This window comes from Dipodomys ordii, unplaced genomic scaffold, assembly GCF_000151885.1.
Source record: "Dipodomys ordii isolate 6190 unplaced genomic scaffold, Dord_2.0 Scaffold7, whole genome shotgun sequence".
Lineage (NCBI taxonomy): Eukaryota > Metazoa > Chordata > Mammalia > Rodentia > Heteromyidae > Dipodomys > Dipodomys ordii.
In genome coordinates, this window is record NW_012267223.1 from 21,562,429 (window position 1) to 21,581,758 (window position 19,330).

The window sequence follows — 19,330 nt, forward strand, 5'->3', positions numbered from 1 at the left end:
TCCTTTATTAAAGTACAGAGAGTTAAATGAGATAGGAAATCACTCAGGACAACCTTTCTGTCCTCCAGTATGGGTAGTCTTGCTTTGCTTTGGTCCTCTTCTTGTGAGCATAGTCTCTCCCTCTTTCTAGATTCTTCTTCACAGGGGTTTTTGACAGACCTGTGGGGAGTCTTGGAAGGAAGAGGTGGGGCTCTGAGCCGGGTGGGTCCTGGGAGGCATTGCACACGAAGAAGGAATTCCAGGTGCCTGTCAGATGCCAATCCTGGGAGGCAAGAAGGGATTGGAACTCATTTGGAAATGAGCCCCCTGGAGGAGGCTGTGTGGCGGGTGTAGGTTGCAGAGAGAAGCTCTCATTGTCTCTCTTCTCCCACTCTGCAGGGGCCCAAACTTGGGGACTAGCTTCCTAATTTTTTAGGTGTAGGAATTGGGTTGTGTACTTTCTGGGCATTATGTGCTCAGGCAAATCTTTCACTGTTGTCCCGAGCTTCATTTCTTCATGTTTTCCTGATAGGGTAGGAAATCACAGTTAAAGTGCTCAGGACAGGTTTGCAAAGATAACTTCTCTCCATGACTTTGTTTCCCACCAGTCCATCAGTCCCTTCCTCCAAAACCATTTCTTGCTTGCTTGCTTGCTTGTCAGTCTTGGGGCTTGAACTCTGTGCCTGGGTGCTGTCTTTTAGCTCTTCAGCTCAAGGCTAGCCTTCCACCACTTGAGCCACTTCTGGCTTTTTCTGTTTATGTGGTGCTAAGGAATCAAACCCAGAGCTTCATGCATGCAAGGCAAGCACTCTACCACTGAGCCACCTTCCCAGCCCTTCCAAAACCATTTCTAAAGAGGTGTGTGTTTGTGTGTGTGTATGTGTATGGGCGTGTGTGTGTGTGTTTGTGTACGCGCGCACGCGTGCATGCGTGCACATGTGCGTACCAGTACTGGGGCTTGAACTCAGGGCCTAGGCACTGTCCTTGAGCTTTTTTTGTGTTGTTCAAGGCTAGTGCTCTATCATGTGAGCCACAGCTCTACTTCCAGCTTTGGGTACATTTTTGAAGATAAGAGTCTCAAAAAGGCTGGGCGCCAGTGGCTCATGCCTGTAATCCTAGCTACTCAGGAGGCTGAGATCTGAGGATCACGGTTCAAAGCCAGCCCAGGCAGGAAAGTCTGTGAGATTCTTATCTCTAATAAACCACCAGAAAATCAGAACTGGTGCTATGGCTCAAGTGGTAGAGAGCTAGCCTTGAGGTGAAGAATGGAGGGACAGCGCCCAGGCCCAGAGTTCAAGTCCCATGACTAACGGGGGGTGGGGGGGTGGGGGGGTGGGAGAGGAGTGTCTCAAAGACTTTCCTGCTTCGAACTTCCATCCTTGGATCTCAGCCTCCTGAGTACCTAGGATTACACACATGAGCCACTAATGCCAACTCCAGTTTTCCCTTGTTTAACTGAAGGTCACTCAGGTCTTTTGAAGTGTATTGCCATGTGTGACTGAGCAACAGCAGCAAAGCAGCTTTTCTTCCCTCTCTCCTTTCTCCTCTTTCTCCTCCTTCTCTTTCTTCCTTCCCCTCTCTTCCCCCTCTTCTTCCTCCTCATTTTCTTTTCTCTCCCTCCCCCTCCTTTTTCTCTTCTTCTTTTAAGACAAAATCTCAAGGAATGACCTTGGACTAAATGTTGGAACAACAGGAATGAACCCCCAGGTCCAGCGTCTGAGCTTCTTTGGCTGTTTACTCCTGGGTATTGTTTCTCATCTCCCTGCTCAGGAGCCAGGAGGTCCTGATGTCATCAGTCTCCCTAGGCTGGGCAGTGTCTCTTTTCCCTCTTGCAGGGATGAGCTAAAAGTGTGACTCTGGATTTGTGTTTGGAGATGGTTAGGCTGGAGCCCACTGGAAATTTCTGGGTGAGACTGGGCCAGCGCCAGGATGCTTAGGAGGTTAAGGCAGGATGGAGAGGCGCTGTTGACTTTGTGGTTGACCACTGGCAGCATCTGGTCTTTCTTTCTTTCTTTTTTTTTTTTTTAACTGAGGATACCAGCCCTGGGTTGGAGAAGGTCAGAAAAACTCAAAATCTTCCATTGAGCTCACTCTCTGGTGTGCTTGTGGCAAAGGTGATAGAAGGGCCAGTGGAGACTCTGCAGGGGAGAACTCAGTACTAGAGATCAGGCCTTAAATCTTACGTTTCCTTTAGCAGTCTCAAAATCCTGTATCTTTCATAATTTTAAAAATGTGCATACTTTTGGGGCTGGGAAGGTGGCTCAGTGGTAGAGTGCTTGCCTTGCATGCCTGAGGCCCTGGGTTCAATTCCTCAGTACCACATAAGCAAAAAGAAAAAGCCAGAAGTGACACTGTGGCTCAAGTGGTAGAACTTTCGCCTTGAGCTGAAGAGCTGAGGGACAGTGCCCAGGCCCAGAGTTCAGGCCCCACAACTGGACCCCCCCAAAAAAAATGTGCACACTTTTTAACTTAGCAATTTAACTTCTAGGAGTAATGAACACAATCCCAAAGATGGGCAAAGGTATATTAGATAGATGTACAGGATTATTTTAAGTTTTGTTTGTTTCGTGTGCGTGTGTGTGTGTGTGCGCGCGCACACGTGCCAGTACGAGGGTTTGAATTCAGGGCCTGGGCACTGTCCTTGAGCTTCTCCTTTTTTTTTTTTGGGTCCGGTCGTAGAGCCTGAACTCTGGGCCTGGGTGCTGTCCCTCAGCTCTTCAGCTCAAGGCTAGCACTCTACCACTTGAGCCACAGCGCCACTTCCGGCTTTTTTCTTATGTGGTGTTGAGGAATCGAACCCAGGGCCTCGAGCATGCAAGGCAAGCGCTCTACCACTGAGCCACCTTCCCAGCCCCTGTCCTTGAGCTTCTTTTGCTCAAGAATAGTGCTGTACCACTTGAGCCACAGCTTTACTCCCAGCTTTTTTGGCAGTTTTTTGGAGTTAAGAGCCTCAGGAATTTTCCTGTCCAGGCTGGTATCAAACTGGTCCTCAGATCTCAGCTTCCTGAGTAGCTAGGATTATAGGTGCTGTGACCACCAGCACCCAGCTCAAGAGACTCTGGAGAGGGGCTGGGACAGTAGCTCAGGAACAGCACCCAGGCCCAGAGTTCAGGCCCCACGACTGACAAAAACAAACAAACAAACAAGAAAAGAGACTCTGGAGAAAACTAGTGCCTCTAGAGGTGTGTGTGTGTGTGTGTGTGTGTGTGTGTGTGTGTGTGTGTGTGTGCCCGCTAAAGGCTGAGTGTGAATGGAACACACACAGTTGTCTCACAAATGGTGTTAAATCATGCTTAGTTGCATGTGACCTTACGTTGGTCTTTTTACTACCTGGAGCTCCATTTATAACAAAGATTTATTGGGTTACCATGGTGATCAGTGATCATAGTGACTAATAGATTGAGAAAGGTTCTGTACCAGGCATGATTTTAAATGCTTTAAGCACATTGTCTCAGCAGGATTTTGCACAGCTCCGTTAGGCTGGGCTGTCTGACTGGGCTGACATTATCCCTCTATTACAACTGAGGGCATTTGAGGATAGAGAAAAGAAGCCACGTTGCCAAAGTCACAGAGCTAGTTAATAGCAAATACAGGATTTGGTGCAGGCATTTTGGTTCCAGACTTTTAATTTCGCTCACTTGATTGGTCATGGTTAATAACTGACACTCATTGGGCACTTGCTATTTGGCAGACACCACTTTAAGAGTTTTTTGGTTTTTTTTGGGTCCGGTTGTAGGGCCTGAACTCGGCCTGGGTGCTGTCCCTCAGCTCTTCAGCTCAAGGCTAGCGCTCTACCACTTGAGCCATAGCACTGCTTCCGGCTTTTTTTTTCTTTTTGCTTATGTGGTGTTGAGGAATTGAACCCAGGGCCTCAGGCATGCAAGGCAAGCGCTCTACCACTGAGCCACCTTCCCAGCCCCCCACTTTAAGAGTTTTATGCAGACACTTTGATTTAATTATCATAGGGGTTCTATATGATATTAACTTACTGTGAAGGATGAGGATGAGGGCCCAGGTTAACATCTAGAATCTATTGCCAGGAATCTGGCCTAGGCTGACTTCAAAGTCAGCACTCAAGGGCCAGAGAGTAACTCAGGGGAAGAGCACTTGACAACTTGCCAAGCATGCACAAGGTCCTGGGTTCCATCCCTAGCTGATAAATAAATAAATAATAAATGCACTTACAAAATAAATATAATATTTTTTTCTTAAAAAATTGAGGACTCAGGCTGGAAGGTGGCTCAGTGGTAGAGCACTTGCCTTGCATGCCTGAAGCCCTGAGTTCAATTCCTCAGCACCACATAAGCAAAAAGAAAAAAGCTGGAAGTGGTGCTGTGGCTCAAGTGGTAGAGCGCTAGCCTTGAGCTGAAGAGCTGAGGGACAGCGCCCAGGCCCAGAGTTAGGGCCCCACGACCGGACCCCCCAAAAAAATTGAGGACTCATACATGGTATGTACACTTGCACATCTGAGGGAATCTGGGAGGAGGGCACAGAATCAGTGGAAAGCAGGTGAAAAAATACAGCAGAGGGGCCCATTAGCTGCACTGGACATTGATGAAAGTGAACTAAGCAACTCAAGGGCAGTAAGGGGAGGGAGGGAAGGAGAGAGAAAGAGTGAACAGTTGATACTAAGTAAAGGGAAAGAAATGCACATAGCACCTTATTTGGAAGAAATAGTCTTATTGTTAAATTTTGTAGCATTCATAAACTTTGTAGATTAAGATGATGAGTATTACCATTGTGAAGGTTAAAATGTGTGACTGTAGTTAAGTATAACTATGGCACAGTATTGTGAGACATATATAGTCACTTCATCTCAGTAAAGAAATATTTGGTGGGGCTGGGAAGGTGGCTCAGTGGTAGAGCGCTTGCCTTGCATGCCTGAGTCCCTGGGTTCGATTCCTCAGCACCACATAAGCAAAAAGAAAAAAAGCCGGAAGTGGTGCTGTGGCTCAAGTGGTAGAGCGCTAGCCTTGAGCTGAAGAGCTGAGGGACAGCGCCCAGGCCCAGAGTTCAGGCTCCACAACCGGACCCCCCCAAAAAAATATTTGGAAAAACAACAACTGAGGACTCAGTTCGGTGGTGGCTCATGCCAATAATCCTAACTACTCAGGAGGCTAAGATCGAAGGATCACATTCTGAAGCGAGTCCAGGCAGGAAAACCTGTGGAATTCTCACCTCCAATTAATTAGTAAGAACCTGGAAGTGGAGCTGTGGCTCAAGTGATAAAATACTAGTTTTGAGCATGAAAATCCAGGGACACAATCCAGGATGGACACAAAAATTAAATTGAGAACCAAAGCAACCGGAGGCATGACTCAAATGGCAGAAATACAGGGATAGGGTGGTGGGGAGGGAAGCTGAGCAAGAGTACAAGACCATGAGTTCAAGCTCCAGTACTGGCACCAAAGAATAAATAAATATGAAAGTGGTGTAGCTCAAGCACAAGGCCATGAGTTCAATTCCCAGTACTGAAAAAATTGAAGTATGGTGAATATACCGTATAACTAAGTAATAAATGTCACTCTTACATCACTAGACTCTCTTCATCCTTCTTCCCAAGGTAATCTCTATCCTGATTTTTCAAGCCATAGATTTGCCTGCTTTTGAATTTTATAGAGAATAATACAGTAGTAACCTTATGATTAATAGTATTGGGTATAGCAATAGTTTATCCAAATACAGATTTATGGCTGGACATTTTTGGACATGCCTGTAATCCTAATTACTTGGGAGGCATAGGCAAGAAGATCTTAAGTTCAAGGCCAGCCCAGTCAAAGTTAGCAACGTTCTATCTCAAAAACAAATGAAAACAAGAAGGCTGGCATCATAGTTCAAGTGATAGAACACTGGGTTCATTGCCCAGTATGGAAAGAAAAGTACAAATGTGATAGTGTATTGATTGCCTTTTTGGAAATTCTACATATACAGTGCTTCCCATGAACACTCTTGAACATATACTTTGGAATGCACACACACACACACACACACACACACACACACACACACACACACACACACAGAGAACCTGAGCAGATGGAACGAGATGTTTTAGAAGGGAAACTCCCTGAATGCCTTTCTTCACTACACACCTGCTGTTGTTGTGTCCAAGAAGAGGACACCTATTTGTTAGAGTACCCTATGACCTCACAGATTTGGAGCAAATTCCCTATTCTTTTCCCATTACCCCTATATATATATATATGGGTGAGTGGAATTATCAGTTCCTTTCAACCACTAATATGTCATGTCTTGGTATTGTCAATATTTAAAAAGTTTTGGAAGTGGTACTGTGGCTCAAGTGGTAGAGCAGTTGGGGAGCTCAGGGACAGTGCCTAGGCTCAGCGTTTAAGCCCCTAGTGACTGACAAAAAAAAGAAAGAAAAAAGAAGTTAGCTGGGTGCTGGTGGCTCATGCCTGTAATCCTAGCTACTCAAAAGGCTGAGATCTGAGGATCACAGTTCAAAGCCAGCCCAGGCAGGAAAGTCCATGAGACTCTTATTTCCAATTAACCACCAGAAAACTGGAAGTGGTGCTGTGGCCCAAGTGGTAGAGTGCTCACCTTAAGCTGAAGAGCTGAAGGACAATGCCCAAGCCCAGAGTTCAAGTTCCACAACCTACCAAAAAAAAAATTGCCAGTATGGTTGGTATAAGATTTTGGGTATGGAATGAAAGGGTCTGAAAAATGAATGAAGGTCTTGATTGTTTTGTGTGTGTGTGTGTGTGTGTGTGTGTGTGTGTGTGTGTGTGTGCGCGCGTGCGCATGCGCGCACACGGGTCCTGGGGTTGAACTCAGGGTCTAGGTGCTATCCCTGAGCTGCTTCTGCTCAAAGCTAATGTTCTACCACTTAAGCCACAGCTCCACTTTTGACTTTTTGGGGTCGTTTATTGGAGATAAGTGTCTCACAGGCTTTTCTTCCCCAGCTGGCCTTGAACTACAATTCTTACATCTCAGCCTCCCGAAGCTAGGTTTACAGGCATGAGCCACTGAATGAAGGTCTGAGAATAAGCAGAAAGTGGTTATGACTGGTATGATGACTGGTGCCTTGCATGAACTCCTGGTGCTGATAGGGAGAGGGGAGGCCTACTGCTCAGGGGTACAGGTGTATGGGTATTGGTTATCTATCTGTATGTCAAACCCTCTCTCTGAAGTTTACTGAGTCTGAAAGGCCCTTTATGGTATTTCTCTTAAGCCTTGATTCCTTTTGAGGGTCTTTCTGGGTTTTGAGGTCCCTTGGTAGACTCTGTTTGGGGTCTCCTTAAGGGGTGAGTGGAACCATGTTCCCCAGAGCTGGGAGAGTAGGAGGCAGGGCCTAAACCTCCTCCAGGGAGCATGGGGAAAAGAATAGGGAATTTGTTCTGAATCTCTGTGAGGTCATAGGGTACTCTGGCAAATAGGTGCCCTCCTCTTGGACACAACAGCAGCAGGTATGTAGTGGAGAAGGGGCAGGTCAGGGAATTCTAAAACATCTTGTTCCATCAGCTCAGGTTCTCTGTGTCTGTACTTTTGCAGAAGTTCTGCAAGATTCTCCTGGGTTGCCCTTTCTTCTTTTCCCTCCATGCTACCTTTTTCGCTTGAGCCCTGAACCTGTAGCTCACTGATGATGACTTTGAGGCAACAGAGGCAGTAAGGAGCAGAGGCTATTTGCGTAGCAAATATTACATACACTTGTCACAAGGCCCCCCTCTATTACTCTCTAGCTGTGTGCTTTTGAATGAACCTGATCACTTCTCTGAGTGGTAAAAAAAAAGCTCTGCCCAACAGAGTCTGTGCAGACTTTAGTCAATGAGATTGATGGCCTGTGCCAGTATAGACTGAAGGATTGGGACCTATGCCAGCAGGAGAGGAGGGGCGGCTATGGTGACTCAAAAGGACCATAGAACTCCTAGATTCCTAGACTCTCAGAGCTGGAAGGGGTTCACAATTCTGTGTATTCTCCTCTGCTCTACCTCCCTTCCCAGACGGTAAAACTGAAGCTAAGGAAGGGGAAGTGGTCAGAAAGTGGGCAAGTAGGAGAACTAGCTGGTCTAAAGATATGAAACCAGATCCTGACCAGCTCAACTGCAGATGGGCTCCATTCTCCCTATCCCTACTCATTCCTGGTATTTACTTTTGGAGTCATATACATCTAGACTGGGCTCTATGTTCTGGAGCTGGGCTAGACCAGCCTTCCGTTTGCACTGTGGGTTCCCTGTGGAGATCCTGAGTCTACTGAAAGTATGGAATCCCAAATGGACAGGAAGGTAGCTGCACCAAGATGCAACTACTTAGTCCATTCCTGGGGTGACTGTTATTATGTATAATTTGTCTCCTCCATCAGTGCCTATGCTACCACTTGAACCCAGGTGCTCTTTCTCCAGATCTCATGTTCTTCCTATGTTTCCATTCTCAAGAAACCCAGTCTTCAAGAGCATCCTGCCATACTTGAGGAAGTTACAGAGTAGGGATAGTAGAGAAACAAATACTTACTATCTGCTTTTTACAGGTCCCTCTCTTACACTGAAAAGTCCCATTTATCAGACAAAGCTTGAAGCTACCTGAAGTAACTTGCTTCAGGTCCCTAGTGAGTTCCTAGAGACAAAGCTGGGATTGGTCCAGCTTGATGATGCTGACATCTGTGTTTTTTCCTTTTACATGAAAGACTTGGCCCCAGATTTTTTCATAAAGGGCTTATCCTTATTTTCATTTCTGCCTTCTCTCACTAGAAAGTGAACTCCTGGAGTGGTCTTGGCCACCTCTACATCCCCAAGATGGAACACAACACTTGGGAGCAAGAGGTGTTCAGTAAACTTAGGTGACATGTTGGTGTTGCATGAATGGTGGGGGAGGTGCTTGGAAGGCCTCCTCTAGTTCATTCTTTTACCTCCTTGGAATGATCCCAGACATTATTTTTAAATGAAGTGTGGGAAGGATACTAGAAGATGGATGGAGTTTCTCACCTCACTGGAACTTCAGTATTCGTCTTGGGCTCTCTCGAGCCTCACCTGCTCTCTGATCTCTGAGTCCCATTATCTTTACACTGGCATCAGAACTATTCTCATTTCTGCAAGAGTTTCAAGAAATGGGGTGGGTAAAGATGATCTAGCTCCCTTCCTTTTATAGTTAGGGACAAACTGCAGATTCATTTAGCAAGCTGGTGGCAGAACTAGGTTGTGAGGAGGGAGGAAAAGGAGGGAGTATGGGGTGGGGTCTTTGAATCAGGAACAGGCAGGATTTTTCCCCAGGAACTGGAGGGACTTAGTTGTGTTTGCTCTTCTCTAAGACAGATGGGGATAGAAGGATCCCTTCTTCATCTGAAAGATGGGATGGAGACAGTCCTAGAACTTTGTTCCTGACCATAAGTGTTCTGCAATCTTTTTCCTTTTGGTGTACTGAGATTTTGAACTCAGAGTCTTGTACTTGCTAAGCAGGCACTCAGTTCTGTGCCATGCCTCCAACCTTGATTTTTGCTAGTTATTTTTTGAGATAGGGTTTGGCTTTCTACAAAGGTGTCCCTGTGCTCCACCTATGTTAGGCTTCTCCAGTAGCTAGGATAACAGGTGTGTGCCATTGCATCCAGTTCTTCCTTGAGGAGGCCTAGGTTGGCCTCCTCATCCTAAAAATCTCAGCCTGCCAAATAGCTAGGATTTGTTCAGGCATGAGCCTCCTTGGTCTGCATCTCTGCAGTCTTAGTGATTGCCAGTAGGTGTCATCAGTTTGTAACTTTTTGGTCTGTCCTACAAGTTGGCATCCAGCTGGATTCTTCCTCCCATCTCCACAAAAGTCTGAATTTGCAGAAAGCCGGAGGTGTCCTAAATGCCAGGAGACAGAAAGAACCCTATCCTGGGAGAAGAAGCAGGAAAGGGGCCTACAAATGTCACTTCAGCTTGGCTACTCCTTAGTTTTCTAAGCCAAGCCAAAAACATTTCCCATTGGGTCACAGACTGTGCCTGGACAAGGTGCCCTTCCTTTTGGGGTATGTTCCAGGCTGGCAGGAATCTTTGTGTAGGAGGAGGGTGTGGGCTTTGGGGGTAACCTGAGAAGGAAGCTAGAGAGAAGACCCTCTAGATTACCTACCAATTTCAGCAGCATCGAGAGGATGAGGGATGTGAGCACTGAGCGGGTTTCAGGGAGGAGTGAGCCAGCTGAACACTAACCCAAAGAGCTGCATTGGGTGAATTAGAAAAATGTACCCCCTTCCTCAAAATCCTCGATGATCTACTGGGAAACTGTCAAGAGCTATGCAAATGCACGCCCGATCACAAGGAATGGTGCCCCCTGGAGTTGTTCAGCGCACAACGTGTCCAGTCTCCCTCCGGGAGCAGATCTGGGTAGTAGAGGCAAACATCCAGGCAGGAGAGACTTGGAACCTCTCTCTCCCTCAGCGTTGGGTGGATTCCATCCTGGAAAGGCAGAGTGGATCAGAGCCCAAAGGAGCCCTTGGGGATAGGGGGGTAAATGGGAAGACAGCCTATTCGTGTCACGGGCCAGCAACCCTTCTCAAGGCCCTTGTGGGGTGGCTGTACCCAACCTCACCCCGCGTGGTCTCCCGCAATTGAAGCCCCAGGGTGGTGGTGGAAAGGACTCTGGCCAGGGAGACGGAATCCTCGGAGGTTGGGGCGGGGGGGGGGTGGGGGTGCAGGCATCAGCCCCCTCGCCGCTCCTCTCCTAGCTCTTTGCAGGGCTCCCGGGTGCCTGCGAGCAAAGGACTTTCAGATGTCGGAGCCACGGCGACTTAGGACAGCGCCCCCTCCCCCTAACGGCCGCCTCTCCCTCTCCCCCTCACCCGCCCGGGCTCCCCCACCTCGAGGAAGGCGCTGGGGGTGTGGCCAGGGGCCGGTATAAAGTCTGGGGAGCCGTTCTCCGGCAGCCGCTCAGCCCCCTGCCCCGCGCCTCCCGCCTCCCGCCGCTAGCCGGGGCCCCGGCCGAGGATGCGGCGCAGCGCCCCAGCGGCCAGGATCGCTCCGCTCCGGCGCGCACGCTAACTTCCCCGGCTCCAGCCCTGTCTGCTCTGGGCCGCCCCGTCTCTCCGAGCCCTCCGGGATCGGGTCCTCCAGGTGCCCCCGGCACTTGCTTCCCCATACCCCTGCTGCCTGTCCGATCGCCCCGCGCTCCCCGCCTGCGCCCGTGCCCGTGTGCCTGGTCCCTGCCCGGTCATGCTGCCCTTTTGCCTCGTGGTGGCCCTCCTGTTGGCCGCCGGGCCCGGCCCGAGCCTGGGCGACGAAGCCATCCACTGCCCACCCTGCTCCGAGGAGAAGCTGGCGCGCTGCCAACCCCCCGTGGGCTGCGAGGAGCTGGTGCGGGAACCTGGCTGTGGTTGTTGTGCCACTTGCGCCCTGGGCTTGGGGATGCCCTGCGGGGTATACACCCCTCGTTGTGGCTCAGGCCTGCGCTGCTACCCGCCCCGGGGGGTGGAGAGGCCCCTGCACATGCTGGTGCACGGGCAAGGGGTATGCACGGAGCTGACAGAGATCGAAGCCATCCAGGAAAGCCTGCAGCCTTCTGGTAAGGTACCCTTGCCCTCCTACTCCATCCGCAGTGGGTTTTCTACTTAGCAGCTTCATCCTTAATTCTGGCTGGCCTGGCAGGCCGTGAAAATGCCCTGGGATCTGAGGAGAAGGTAGGTATGCACAGCAGGCACTACTGGCAGGACAGGTTCAGCCAAAGAAACTGCTACTGAGTCCTGGGACACCATCCAAGGGAACTTTGTTCCAGCCCTCCATCTCCCAGGGGTGCCTGTGTAGCAAGAGGCTCTCATTGGTAGGCTGGGAGCTACCACAAGAGTGGCCAAGTAAGTGACCTGCTCCAGTCAGGTCTGCTTAGGGATAGAAAATCGGTGGGAAGGGGTGGGTTGGGATGGAAAGAGGTGGAAGGGGGGCATCTTTCAATTCCTGAAGCAGGGCCACAAGTGAGACCCCAGGGGTCTGAAGAGCTAAGGCCTGGACTTTTCACCATTTCCCTGTGGTGGAGTGGAACATACAAATAGAGGCAATAAGACTTGTCCTTTCCCAAAGACCTGAGCCATCTGTTTGAGAATTGGTGGAAAGACAAAGGTGTTCATAGCAGGTCGGGGCATCTCTACTTGCTCTAGTGTGCAGGCTGCTTGCTCCTTTCTCCTGGCAGGTACCATCTGGTAAAGTAGCAGGAGAGAAGCCCTGGCTCCCAGGTCAAGGGTGTGCAAAAGGAAATTGAGATTAAGGGGGGGGGCACTTATATAGCTCTTTGTTCAACCTCATTTTTAGATTTTCTCCATTTCGCATCAAGCTTCTCAGGTTCTCCTTGGAATCTTTCTGTATCTTTCATTGTTTCTCTGGTTCTTTTGTTATATTTTGCTGGCTCTCAACTTCTGGTTTCACCATGATGCTCTCAAGTTCTCTTTTCTTCAGTGTTTTCTATGCATTGTTAGTTTCTTTCTCTTGCTCTGCCTTACTCTATTGTTTTTTTCCTTTTCTTTTTCTGCACTTTTTCTGTCACCGTGGCTGTCACTGTGTTTCTGTTGCTTTCAGTCTCTCTCTCTGCCTTGCTGTATCTGTTTCTAGTTCTTGATCTCTCTCTCTGACTGTTTTGCCCTCTCTGAGCCTCTGTGGGTGTCTGTCTCTTTTCTTGGTGCTTAAAGCTCCCATTGTTGCAGTCCGGATGCTGGGACTTTGGCCCCAAGCTTCCTGCCTTGGGTCCCAGACTGCTCTACTTCCTCAATCTTCTGCAGCTTGTGAGCTGGAGGAAAGCAGGATGCAGGGAAAACAGGAAGAAGGTGGACCCCAGGAGTCTGGGCCTCAGGCCTCTCTGCCCTTCCTGCCCTTGGGCAGGGAGAGATGGGTCAGCAGAAAACATTCTAGGGAAAATGCCAGCTGGAACCCAGCACTTTTGGAGAGTGGGGTTTTCAGGAATGGAATCACTGCTATTGGGGGCAGAAATGCCCATAGCAGAGAGACCAGGAGTAAGGGCTGAGTCTGGGCTCCCTGGGTATAACTTTGTCTTTGAAACTTTACAGTAGCTCATAGGTATCTGGCAGCAGAGAAGATTGGTAACTTCTTCTCTGACACTATCTTCTCTGTATAAGCATCCCAGATGTAGTGGAGGACAATCTTATCCTCTAGATTTTTTTTTTAGGGGTGGTGTAGATATGGCATGAACAGTTTGCCATTATCCTGTAGACATAATGTAAACCAGCCTCAAGAGGTGTCTAGATGTCAAAGGATGTCTAGTGGCTGTAGGTCTACTTTGATTGCAGAACCTGTAGCTTACTAATAACCCCTCCTGCTTCCTGTCTGGCCTTGTCCTCCACTCAGTGTCTTGGATATAGTTATCAGAAGAGAGGTAAAGGGAAGCCAGGAGGACCCTGGAAAAGCAGGTGCTCACTCAGCAAGCTATGCCCTGCCCTGTCACTTCCTAGTCACTGTGGAAGTACTTCCTTTTCATGGCCTGGCCCACATGGCACCATGGGAAGTGACACCAATACAGCCACATGACAACTCTGCAGGGACTCTGGTGAGATACTCAGCATGGCTCAGCCCCAGTCTTCACTCTCCTCTTTAGCTTGATACTGTCAACAGGCCACTGTCCCTTTTACATTCCCAGGCTTGAGGGCCTCTGTCAAGAATAGTTTGGTAGAGGATATTCATCTGTTCTTGCTGTTCTTTTTTTTCTTGAGGTTAAGTTTCAGCAAGAGAGTGGATATTTGGCATTCATCCTCCCTCAGCCTCGGTTCAGTTGCCTCCTATTTATCCCATGGGCAAGCCTCCCACTTCCATCTCTAGCCAGTCCTGCCTTCCTTTCTCAGTCATATTATGGGTTAACCCCAGGCCACCAAAGGTGGAGATGGCCATGTGCATCAGAAATCTACAATTTTGCATCATGGTACTGACCCTTGAAATCTGGGAGATTTTCAATGGAGAAATCAGGCCTGGGACAGGGTTCACAAACTGCGCTCTGGGTCCTTCAGGGACAGGCTTAGGGATCAGGCAGTCTGGGTTAATTTTTAGTCAACGCAGCAAATATTGCCCTCTCTACTTCAGTACTGGGAATCTAGTCATGCCATGGATACAGGGCCTTCCCAGAAATTCTGTGCCTTGGGGGGAAGGGAAAGGAGGAGTGTGACTGCTTAGCATTTTACTTTAGTATTGGCAATGCCTGAATTATTGGTTCCTTGGGCTATCAGAAGTCTGTCCATTTAGACATAGAAGCGGCAGAGGCTAGTCTCATTTCTTTTCCTACACCCAGGAGAGTTTAGTTTCCACATCAAATAAAATGGGAATGCTGATAGGATAGCATTGGGGGTAGGGAGGGGGGAGTCTGACATGGCTGAAGAGCTCAATAAATTGGAGTGATGGTGATGAGGAAGCTTATACTGGGATTTTGGGGACCTGTAGGTCAAGGAAGCAAAGTTGGAAGCACATTCAACGGAGCTAAGAAGGGTTGGTTAGCTTTGGTGCCTTTTGCTACTGCACACACATGGAGAAAACATGTGCTTTACCTGTGGCCAGAAGGATGACACAATAGTGAGGGAGACAGTCTCTGAACCAGACTCGATACCTGGTATGGATGATCTTGGCTTCTGCAAACAGAGTACTGGGGAAGAAGGAAAGAAAGGCCTTTCTTGGCACGTTGATTGTGTGACCCTTCAAGGCATGACTGAAACTTCCAGGTTTGAGTGGTGGGTCCCGCTTAGTTCATAGCCTATGGGTCTCATGGAGATGTGAGCTGGAGTTAAGGAGAAATCATGGGGTAAAATCATGTAGCAGAAACTTTGTAGCCCCTGATGCCAAGGCTATGTGCATCCTCTTCTTACTCTGGGCGGCTTCTTGTTCTTGTTCTTCTTCCTCCTCCTCCTCCTCCTCTTCCTTCTTTTTTGCCAGTCCTGGAGCTTCATCTCAGGGCCTGAGCACTGTCCTTGAACTTCTTTTGCTCAAGGCTAGCACTCTACCACTTGAGTCTCAGTGCCACTTCTGGCTTTCTCTGTGTATGTGGTACTGAGGAATCGAACCCAGCGCTTCATGTATGCTGGGCAAGTACTCTACCACTAAGCCACATTCCCAGCCCACCTCTGGGCTTCTTACTCTCCTTTGGGGCTAGAGCAAAAAGCAAAGCTTTCCCCTGTGCTGGATGGCAGCTGATCCAGCTCCAAACCAGGGCTGAAGGAGAAAACCTAGCTTGTCTTGGAAACACCACCTTCCAGAACTTCTCAGAGGTCTGGCCTTCCACTGTGAGGAGTGTGGTTGCAGCTCATGCTTAGAGGGGAGTCCAAGGACATTGAGACTTTTGTAGAGGGCACTTCAAGGTGAACCTTGCTGGAAGATTTTCACGTGGGCCTGATGCTACAGCCCTTACCACCCCCCCTCCCAACCCAGTATCTAGGGGTGGATCCTGGGGTGGATCCTCAGTCTGCCAGTTAGTAAAGCTGGATAAGGCAAAGTCACAGATTAACTGAAAAGTCAACACTCTGTGGTCCAGAGAACCTGGAATTCACTGTAGCCTGCTTTGGTCTGTGTCTCTGACTATGGTAGGGTCAGAGGGCCTGAATCTATGTGGGTGTGCACACGTGGACAAGTGTTTATATCTGGACACATAATTGTATGTGTTTGTGATTCTTGAGTCTCAGCCTGTGTGGGGGTGGGCAGATGTGGACTTCACTCTGTGTACCTATGTCCCCAGGTGAGTAGTAAGGAGGGTGGGTTCTACCCTAAGCTTAGACATGAAGTCCAGGTCAGTGGGATGGGGGAGATCAGCAGTCCGGAAGTGAGGCAGGCTGCTGGCTCAGCTTAGAGCCATTCCAGCAAGAGCTGAAGCTATGTTTGAGGGCTCACTCTGTATCCTGAGCAGCCTAGTTTTCAGTGAACTACCCCATTGTCCTCCATATACAATGAACAACTCAAATATCCATGGGTGATTTCCTGAGTTTGTCATTTATGAGCTTGTTGAAGCTCCTCAGTAGAAAGTAGAGTGTGGATGGAGCTTCTCTGGGTTCTTGAGCTTTCTCCTTTGCTCCAGTGCTGCACATGTGCAGTGTGGGGAGCTCTCAGTCTCCTAAGACTTTTCTTTAGAAAAGTCCTAGGACTGGGAAGGTGGCTTAGTGGTAGAGTGCTTGCCTTGCGTGCATGAAGCCCTGGGTTTGATTCCTCAGCACCACATAAGCAGAAAAAGCCGGAAGTGGCTCTGTGGCTCAAGTGGTAAAGTGCTAGCCTTGATCTGAAGAGCTGAGGGACAGTGCCTAGGCCCAGAGTTCAGGCTCCATGACCGACAAAAAAAGAAAAAAGAAAAAAAGAAAAGAAAGAAAAGCCTTCTTATCTGGGTGCTGGTGATCCTAGCTACCCAGGAGGCTGAGATCTGAGGATTGTTGTTCAAAGCCAGCCTGGGCAGAAAGTCTATGAGAAGACTCTTATCTCCAATTAACCACTAAAAAGCCAGAAATAGAGTTGTGGCTTAGGTGGTAGAAAGTCAGCCTAGAGTGAAAAAGCTAAGATACAGTGCCCAGGCTCTGAGTTCAAGCTCTACTACTGCCCTCTCCCCCCACAACAAAGGACCAAAGAAACAACAACAGGAAGTGGTGCTGTGGCTCAAGTGGTAGAGCACTAGCTTTGAACTGAAGAGCTGAGGGACAGTGTTTAGGCCCAGAGTTCAAGCCCCATGACCAAAAAACAAAAACAAAGAAACAACAACAACAACAACATAAAACTTTTCTGAATCATTGAACTGTGAGCCTAATGCCATTCTGCACACTTACTAAAAGGACCTAGAATCCCAGGGTAAAGTCACCCTTTCCATTATTTTTGTGAAGGGAACCCCCACTCCGGAAGAATACAGGCTTTCAAGGTAGGAAGGGGTGTTCCCTAGAGGACAGTATCCCAGCTCCAGTCATACCCAAGGCCAATGATCCTACCTTTGTTCACACCCTGAGCTCAGCCTCTGTCCTTCCAAGATTTGTTTCTAATTCTTTGGGTCTTCCTTTTCTGCTTTCTCCACAACCTAGGTCCCGTCTACACCCTGAAACAGTGTGACCCTATGTATAAGCTCATGGCTTTATGCAGGGTGAGAATAGGGAGAACAGGGTGTTAGCTTGCTGGGTCTTTTGTGCCAGAGGCTCTCTGGAAGGGGGTCTGAGGAAAGGCCTAGATTCTAGAACTTTCCCTGGCTCCTGACTGAAGGCTTAGAGCATATCTTCTTGTGGTTCCATTGGCACAACCCTACACCCCCACTTTTGCTGCCTATACTTCCTGGGGAATGGGTTTTGCTGCAGTGCCTCATTTTTGGCTGTGTCTCTGAAGCTTGATTTGTGCTAGAGTCCCCTCTTGACTGTCATTGGGGTGTTTCATATACAAAAGGATGGACTGGATGTCTCTGGTCCACTTGTTCCCGCCCTGTGAACCCTTTTTCTAAGCTAGTCTTCCACCTGTGACAAAATCTTCCATCTATAGTAACTTGGTCTTATTATAAATCTTGACAAAGACTTTCTAATGGTCTCAAACGTCTTTTGCTTGTTTTCTCTTTCATCTGTGTGCTTATCCCTTCATCCCTCTAGCTAGATGAAGAAAATGAGAACCAGTTCCCCACGCCACTGCTGCTCCCCCCTCCCTGCCTTCCCCCCAGCCCCCCCCCCCCCCCCCGCCTCCCACAGCTTTGCCCAGGCAGAAAAATACCATTTGACCAAGAGGCAGCTCTGGGCCTACTGCCACACATGAAGGAACCTGCTAACTCCTCAGGAAGAAAAAGTCCTGACGCAAACCAGATGTAACCTCCTGTTCGCCTGCCAACATCTGGAATGCTGGCAGGGGCTCCACACTGGGGCCTGTAGCAGGCTGCCAAGCCCGAGCTTTTCAGAGGTGGCTCTGATATGCTGAAAGGTCTTCCAGCCTCCTTCTCCAGCTCAACCTTGCATTCCAGTCTTGGCTGCCTGGAAGGAGGAACAAGGTTACAGTCCAGGACCTCCTGGATAGGGTTTCTCTGCAGCGCAGCTAGAGTCTTCAGGAGGTCCCCTGGAGGGAGTGAGGGTCCCCAGCTGTGGCACTCCTAGCCTCACATACCCAGATCCCCAACTCTGGGGAAACAGAGACCAACATTGGATGGGGCCTGAAGTCTATGGAGGAAAGATTTAGAGGTGGGGGCTAGAGAAATGTGCATGACTCTTCTCTTAGTCCTTGAGCCACACAGGGTGTCACCTTCCTACTTTCCCATGCAGATGGACATTAAGTCCCGCCCAGGCAGTGGGAGAGCCTTTGGGCTCTGATTCTGGAAAGTCTGATTCTGGTCCTGGGGATCCTAGGCAGTCAGACACTGGAAAGAGTAGGACAGGGGACAGAGTGAACAGAAGGAGAGGGGGATGGTGGGAGGAGGGAGATTCAATAGCCTACTTCCCCAACCCCCTTCTTCATCAGACCTCCCTAACAGAACCCAGGGGACCCTCCTGCCATCTGGGCAGCTGCAGCCGGTGACTGACTCATCTGAAAGCTGAAAGCTGAACAGGGTGGGGTGAGGGACAAGTCAAGGACTTCAAGAGTACTCTCCCAAGGAAGTCCAGGGGAGAGGGGTGCAGAAGGGGTGTTTTCATTTCTTCCTGCCCCTCCACAGGCTCCCTGCTGTTCTCAGACTCATGCTGGAATCCCCCTGGAGGAGGAAGCAGGTGGGAGGCTGGGTTGTTGTGAAGCCCTGCTCTTCCCAGGTCCTGACCTTTGCCCTTTGCTTTTCTCAACCTGTCTGCAGACAAGGATGAAGGTGATCACCCCAACAACAGCTTCAGCCCATGCAGTGCCCAGGACCTCAGGTGCATACAGAAGCACTTCGCCAGATTGAGAGACCGGAGCAGCAGTGGGGGCAAGATGAAGGTCATGGCACCTCGGGAGGAAGCTAGACCTGTGGTAAGGATCTTGAAGCACAGATTGCATGTGCACAGAACACACACGCACACCCTATTACCACCGGACATGGATTATGTTTACCCAGAAAACACCCTTGGATGCCTACTGAGGTGCTACATGCATTGCAGAGAGAGCCCTTATTTCTTTCCACATGATTCCTTTCCGGCTCATCACATCTGTATGTTGATAGAGCTGAAGTGATTGGTTAAGTACAGCCATGCTTCTGTGCCAATTTTTTTTTAAGCAAGATTTCAAGCTCCCTAGTGTTTCTTGCCCCTGTTCTCCCCTGCCCCCCAGTACTGGGGCTTGAATTCAGGGCCTGGACACTGTCCCTTAGCTTTTGTGCTCAAGGCTAATGTACTACCACTGGAGGCACAGCTTCACTTCTGGCTTTTTTGCTGGTTAAATTTTTTTTTGGGGGGGGGGTCTGGTCGTGGGGCCTTAACTCTGGGCCTGGGCGCTGTCCCTCAGCTCTTCAGCTCAAGGCTAGTACTCTATCACTTGAGCCACAGCGCCACTTCTGG

At 49.2% G+C, this 19,330-nt stretch overlaps 1 protein-coding gene across 1 annotated transcript in view; it reads left to right on the top strand.

Moving 5' to 3' along the window:
• Positions 1-10,812: 10,812 nt before the first annotated feature.
• Igfbp4 (insulin-like growth factor binding protein 4) overlaps positions 10,813-19,330 on the top strand; it is a 13,369-nt gene continuing 4,851 nt past the window's right edge. The window contains exons 1-2 of the mRNA XM_013037993.1: positions 10,813-11,463; positions 18,652-18,806. Of these exons, the coding sequence (XP_012893447.1) occupies positions 11,115-11,463; positions 18,652-18,806 (504 nt within the window). The 5' untranslated portion in view covers positions 10,813-11,114. The remainder of the gene's footprint in view (positions 11,464-18,651; positions 18,807-19,330) is intronic.